We start from the raw sequence: 7,118 nt of genomic DNA, 5'->3' as shown, positions 1-7,118 counted from the left end.
TATATGTGAACTGCTGTATGAAAAATGAATTTACTCTGTAAATCTTCACCCAAATCCTAATAAAAAAAAAAAAAGAGTACAATAATCAAAATATTGTGGTAATGGCATACAGATAGATGCATACACTAACAGAATATAACTGAGAGTCCAAAAAATAAATCCCATACACCTAAGGCCAACTGTGGATCCATATTAATTGGATCCACGATCAATACCCATGGAAGCAGCAGTCAAGAAATCAGACAATGTACTGCACTGGCCAATTCTGCTGCAAAAGACCTTTTTAAAGTGCTGAAGAGCAAAGCTATCTCTTTGAAGACTAAGATGCACCTGACCCAAGCCATGGTATTTTCAATCACCTCATATGGATGTGAAAGCTGGACAACAAATAAGAAGACCAAAGGAGAGCTGATGCTTTTGAGTTGCGGAGCTGGCAAAGAACGCTGAAAGTGCCATGGACTGCCAGAAAAACAAACAAATCTGTCCCGGAAGAAGTGCAGCTGGAATGCTCCTTGGAAGTGGGAACGGCCAGACTTTATCTCATCTACTTTGGTCATGTTGTCAGAAGGGACCATTCCTGGAAAGGATACCATGCTTGGTAAAGTAGAGGGTCAATGAAAAAGGGGAAGGCCCTCAAAGAGATAGACTGACACAGTGGCTACAACAATGGGCTCAGTTACGGCAAGGATTGTGAGGTTGGCACAAGACTGTGCAGTGTTTCGTTCTATTTTACACAGGGCTGCTATGAGTCAGAACTCACTTGACAGAACCTAACAACAACAACAAGGCCAACAGACTTTCAATAAGAGTTCGAAAACCATTCAATGAGGAAAGAATAGTCTCTTCAACAAATGTACTGGAACAACTGGCTCATCTACATGAAGAATACAGTTGAATTTGAGGATTGACCTTTCTATTTACGCAAAAAAACCTCACACCACATATAAAATTTAACCGCAAATCCAAGAGTTAAAACCTTAAAACTCTAAGAAGAAAATATAGGGGTAAATATCATATAACCTTAAATTTAACAATGGATTCTTAGATACGGCACTAAAAGTATAAGAAACCAAAGAAAAAATAGATAAATTAGACCTCATCAAAATTAAAAATGTTTTGTGTGTCAAAGAAATTATCCAGAAAGTGAAAAAACAATCTACAGAAGGAGAGAAATATGAAACCATCTATCTGATGAGGAACTTGTATACAAAATACATATGAACCCTTATAACTCAACAACAAAATGATAAATATCCCAATTATAAAATGGGCAAGGAACTTCTCCAAAGAAGATACACAAATGATTCATAAGCACACGGAAAGATATTCAATGTCATTAGTCACTAGCAAAATACAAATCAAAACCACAATGAGGTACTTCTTATCAACTAGGATAGTACGATCAAGAAGTAAAAACTAACAAGTGTTAGAGAATATGTGGAGAAACTGGAACCCTTGTACATTGCTGGTAGAAACTGTAAATGGTATAGCTGTTGCATCCTCCAAAAGTTAAACATACAGTTACCATATGATCCAGCAATTCCAATTCTTGGTATACAGTCAAAATAAGTGAAAACAGGTACACACATATTGACAGTAGTACTATTCACAATTGCCAAAAGGTGGTGATAGTCTATATGTCTATCAACAGATGAATAGATAAATTATGGGATATACATAAAATGGAATCTTATTCATCCACAAAAAGGAATGAGATACTAGCATATGCTACAACATGAATGAACCTCAAAAATACTATGCTAAGTGAATGAAGCCAGAAACAAAAGGTCACATAATACATGGTTCCATTTACATGAAATATATAGCCAGTTGTCTTCAAACAATTCCAACTCAAGGTGACCACGTGTCCATCAGAGTAGAACTGTGAATATCCAGACAGGTAAATCCACAAAGCTGATTGCCAGAGGCAAAAGGTAGTGGGAATGGGGAGTGACTGCTTAATGGATACTGGATTTAAGGTTAATAAAAATGTTTTGTAACTAGACAGATATAGTAACTGTACAATACTGGGAATGTTCTAAATGTCACTGAATTGCTCATTTTATATTCTGTTATGTGAATTTTACCTCAACTAGGAAAAAAAAAAAAAGCAGCAGCAGGCAGATTCCAAATTCAAAATACCACCAAAAAATAGGGAGTTTATGCTTTTTCTCCATTTCATATATCCTCAACCTGGACTTATGAAACCCACAAGTGAGCACGATGGTATAGACAGAGAAGGCACTAGAAGACTTGTTTCTGACCCAAAGAACCAAAAAGAGAACACTTAATGCTCAGAAAAATACAGAAATTCCTTCTTTTTTTTTCTCTTCGCTTGTCCCCATTGTTCTCACATCCTAGTTTCTGTTGTTGTTGTTATGTGCCATCCTACTTTCTAGGCAATTCAAAACAGGTGACAAAAGGAGGAAAGAAAACTTTCCATTTAATGGAGATGTTATCCCAAGCACAGAAATGCACGAAGGGAAGGGAATAACTGCAACCCCAAGCTTCTTGCACAGACCAAAAAGGGAACCTCAAAAAACTAGAAAGTAGAGGTGAGATCATGGAGAAAGAAGAGATGCCAATTCCCCCAAAATTAATATATAGGTTTGACATAATTTCTTCCAAAATTTCACCAGGATTATTTTTGTAGCTTCAGAAAAGTAGATTATAAAATTTGTATGGTAAGGCAAACAAACTAAAATAGATAAAACAATTCTGACAAAGAAGAATAAAAGAGGGAAGCATCACACTATCTAATTTTAAGACTAACTTTAAAGCTACAGTAATCAAGGCAGTGTGGGTAGCCATACACATCAATGGACTAGAATGGAAAGTCCAGAAGAAGACCCATAAAAATGTGGCTAATTGATTTTTGACAAAAGTACAACAGCAATTCAGTAGGGAAATGACACGTCTTTTCAACAAATGATGAAAGACTTGGGATGTCAAAATGGAAATATTAAGAACATTGCCCTAAACTTCACACTTTACAAAACATTAACAAAATGGATGATACATCTAAATGTAAAATATGAAACTGTAAAATTTCTAGAAACAAAGGAGTTCAACTTCATGACCTAGAGTTAAACAAAGAGTTCTTAAACAGTACCAAATGTAGTATCATAAAAGAAAACAAAATTGATAAATTGGATTCATCAAAATTAAACATTTTTAGTGTGCAAAAGAAGTGTCTAGAGAATAATGAAACAATACAAACTATGAACTGGGAGAATATATTTGCAAACTACCTATCTGACAAAAGACTCATATCTAGGACTCTAAAAACTCAACAGTAATAAAACAAAGCAATTAGCAAATGGCCAAAGGACATGAAGAGAAATTTTACCAAAGCAGATATACTAATGGCAAATAAGCACATAAAAAGATGTTCAACATCAGTAGCCATTCGGAAAATGCAAATTTAGACCAAGATGAGATATCACTATAAGCCTAGCAGAATGACTAAAATGAAAAATAGCAACAATTTCAAATACTGACAAAGATGCAGGGAAACTGGATCTCTCTTACTGCCAGTGGGAATATAAAATGGTATGGCCACACTGGGAAATAGTAGACGTGTTTCTTTAAAAACTAAACAAAGACTTACCAGACGACCCATCAATCTCATTCCTGGTATTCTACTCCAGAGAAATAAAAACTTAAATGTTCACAAAGAAACTTAAACATGAATGTTCACAGCAGTTTTACTCTTAAGTGCCGAAAACTGGAAGTAACCCAAATGTTCTTTAATAGGGAATGGATAAATCAACTGTGGTATATCCATACAATGGACTACTCAGCAATAGAACACAACAAACTCTTGATACATACAACACGGGATCAATCTCAAAAGCATAAGGAAATTTTGGGGGGGAGTGGTAGGAGGTGATAATAGAATTGTTTGTATTCTAATTAAAAGGGTGATTACATTAATTTATTACATGTGCTCAAGTTCATAGGACATTACATAAAAAGAGAAAAGTTAATTTTACTATATGATCATTTTAAAATATAAAGTTTTAAAAGAGTCAACACTTTAATACATACCAAGACTATAAGTTTACTTCTCTCACAGATTCCAGGAAGGTAAGGATAGGGTGATATTTCTTCGCCCTTCAGACAAGAACTCACCCACTGATAAATACTTGGTGGCTCAGAAGTAAAAAATGATGGATGATGCATAAACCCTGTTTGATCTTTAAAATTAGATAAAGATACAAGAATACATTTAGATGAAAAAAAAAAGAATACATTTAGACACTACGATTTTATTCTAAAGGAAAAATAAACAACAGTACTCAACAGTCATTTCAAAGCAACCAGAATATTTCTCTTCAAAATGCTTCATTTTTTTGCCACAATAAACAGGTAACTATATTATTGTATGCAGAGTTTAAATAACTACTATTTTATGCCAAGATGAATGAATGAAGCAAATTCTATGCCTAAGACATATCAAAAGAACTCATCAAATTTTTTTTACCTAGGCGTAAAGGTGAGAGAAAAACAAAAAACAGACTGCAGGATTCAGCTCTGATCTTATCACTGGGTCCCACCCTTGAGTCCCTTTAGCTCAAGGTCTACAACAGTACTGTGGTGATAGAAATGTTCTATCATTACTGTCCAATATGGCAAACAATAGGCCCACGTGGCTACTGAGGACTTAAATTGTGGCTAGTACATTTGAGGAACAGAATTTTTAATTTTAATTAACTTAAATTTAAACAGTCACATATAACTGTTGTTGTTGTTGTTATGTGCCGTCAAGTCAGACCAGACTCATAGCGACCCCTCCTTGGGTTTCCGAGGCAGTATCATTACGGAAGTAGATTGCCCCACCTTCCTTCCGAGAAATGGCTGGTGGGTTTGAACCGCCAGCCTTCTGGTTAGCAGCCAAGTGCCTTAGCCACTATGCTACCAGAGCTCCCCACATATAACTAGTGGCTACTAATTGGATAGCAAAAGTCTAAGGCAAAGCACCCTTGGCACTGAAAGCTCACTCTAAGCTCTCCCAAGTCAGAATCTTCCCATAAACTGAAGAGATTGTGGCTTACTATGTCAGAGATCAAGCACTAGAAATGACTGACAATCAGCCTGGTAAAAAAAATTTTTCCTCACTTAAAGGCAAATGGTAAAAAATATTAACTAAGAAAGATACAAGCAAACATCCCTCCATTGTTCAGAAAATCTTTAATGGCCCAGATACTTACCTTGATCAATTGTGCACACTTGTCCAGTAGTTCTGACAAGTGTTGGGTAGTCTCTATAGTAATGATCTACATAAGGCCCCAATTTTAGGTCCCTAAAACAATAAGAGCATATCAAAAAGAAATGACAAGGAAGGTATTATAGCATTATCCTCCTGTCCCCCACAGAGGAGAAGTTATCAGTTAAACTTTGTAATTTAGAAAACTTACTCATGAGAAAGAAGGTAAGCAAATCGAGAACTACTTTTTTCTATTTCTAGACTTTAAAATACCCAGTATGAAAATGCAAATGTAAACTCTTTTTGCTTGATTGATTTTGTGGTAGTAAAACTAGAGTGAAAATACTGGGGTCTACTTTATCCCTTGTCATTTATAAGCTGTGTGATCTTCAGCAAATCATGTCTATGAACCTCAGTATTTTCTTCTAGAAAATGGTGAAAAATCATGTTAACTCTCTCTGAAGCTTTGATGATGAAATAATGTATGTGAAAAACACCTCATGAAATGTAAAACATTACTCAAATGTTACTTATTTTAAAGAACTCTAATTAGAGTTTGGAAATTATTTAATTACAAAAGGATTTTCATGATATTAATAATCAGTCATAAGAGAAACTGAACATAACTACCGTGTCTCAGGAAAAAACTGCAGGTTCTCAGGGAAGAGCACAGAAGCTAGAAAATGTGCTATCATTTTAACCCACAGGTTGACATTTCAATTCAAATTCAACTTTCTCTATCACCAAGGGTCACAAAGTCTCAAGTAACACCTAAGTATGACCCAAAGAATTCAGTGCCATAAAGAATTCAATAGTAAAAAGGTGTTCCAAAGGCTGATAAAACATATTATTAGAACAATCTTATTCAAGTGCCTGCATAAGAACCACCACATATTGTGACAATGGACACAAAGACAGGAGAGACTACAATTAGAAATCAACACCAGAGCTCCTGCTCCCACTGTTCTTTCACTGACTGTCTTGGAAACAAGCTTGGGCAGTTTCCTCACTGCTAAAGTAAGGATCATAACACCTACTATGACAATTTATATGCAAGAACTAAGTGAATGTAGTTATCACTACAAAACAGCAAGAAATATTTTAGAACTTCCACCACAGTCATCTTGTCAAAATGAAAATTTGAGCAGGTCATCCCCTTGCTTAACACGCAATTTTGACTTCCCACTAATCTTACAACAAAGACATAACCCCAGCATGGTCCACAAGGCCCTTACTTAAAAAGTATCTTTAAATAATTCTGTAGTTTACAAGAAATGCTCTGTTTTTCTTTAAAAATGATTTCAGAAATTTATTTACAAGGTTTCTACATAATACTCATGAATAAGATCAATTTATTAAAGGATCTCTTGGCAGTTTCTAAACTACTAATAATATTTTTACCTTGCCAACTGAACAAGAAGGTCAACAAGTGAACGAATTCCTTGTCCCATTAGAGTATTCAACTTAAGGTCTTCATAGACAAGATGAAGAACAAAAAAAATGGCAGGTATGTGAGTGAAGAGAAGTGTAGAAGAATCCAGACTTAAGTTCTGTGAAAATTCCTCCTCTTTCATCTGTGAAACTTCCAAAGGACTCAAACATAAAGATCTAGCCAAAAGGTGAGATTCAACATTCTGGTGGTAGTCTGAATTTAGTAAATATTCCCAGTCCTGAGAAGAAAACACAGGATATAAAATGTTTAAACAATGCCTCCTTGTAATGGCAACATTAAAAAGAAAACCAAATTACTCAAAACAATTCAAGCTGCAGTTTTACATTAAGTTAATCTCAGAATATGAAAAAACTCACTACACAAAAAAAAAAAAACTACAATGAAACCTGTGACAGCCAGACCTTGATGGGTCTATTTTTTTCTGTGTCTCACAAGTTTTTCACCTTTGACAGGGTA

The 7,118-nt window shown here is 35.1% G+C and overlaps 1 protein-coding gene across 1 annotated transcript in view; it reads right to left on the bottom strand.

Moving 5' to 3' along the window:
- Positions 1 to 7,118, bottom strand: part of ANAPC1 (anaphase promoting complex subunit 1) — a 190,815-nt gene that overhangs the window by 116,197 nt on the left and 67,500 nt on the right. Inside the window, exons 18-20 of the mRNA XM_007959412.2 lie at positions 6,611 to 6,879; positions 5,214 to 5,305; positions 4,051 to 4,199 (exon numbers count right to left, since the gene is read on the bottom strand). Of these exons, the coding sequence (XP_007957603.1) occupies positions 4,051 to 4,199; positions 5,214 to 5,305; positions 6,611 to 6,879 (510 nt within the window). The remainder of the gene's footprint in view (positions 1 to 4,050; positions 4,200 to 5,213; positions 5,306 to 6,610; positions 6,880 to 7,118) is intronic.

Source organism: Orycteropus afer, unplaced genomic scaffold, assembly GCF_000298275.1.
Source record: "Orycteropus afer afer isolate SDZICR_OR568_19922 unplaced genomic scaffold, OryAfe1.0 scaffold00017, whole genome shotgun sequence".
Lineage (NCBI taxonomy): Eukaryota > Metazoa > Chordata > Mammalia > Tubulidentata > Orycteropodidae > Orycteropus > Orycteropus afer.
Note: the sequence above shows the minus strand (reverse complement) of the source record. Positions and strands in the feature narration are given on the sequence as shown.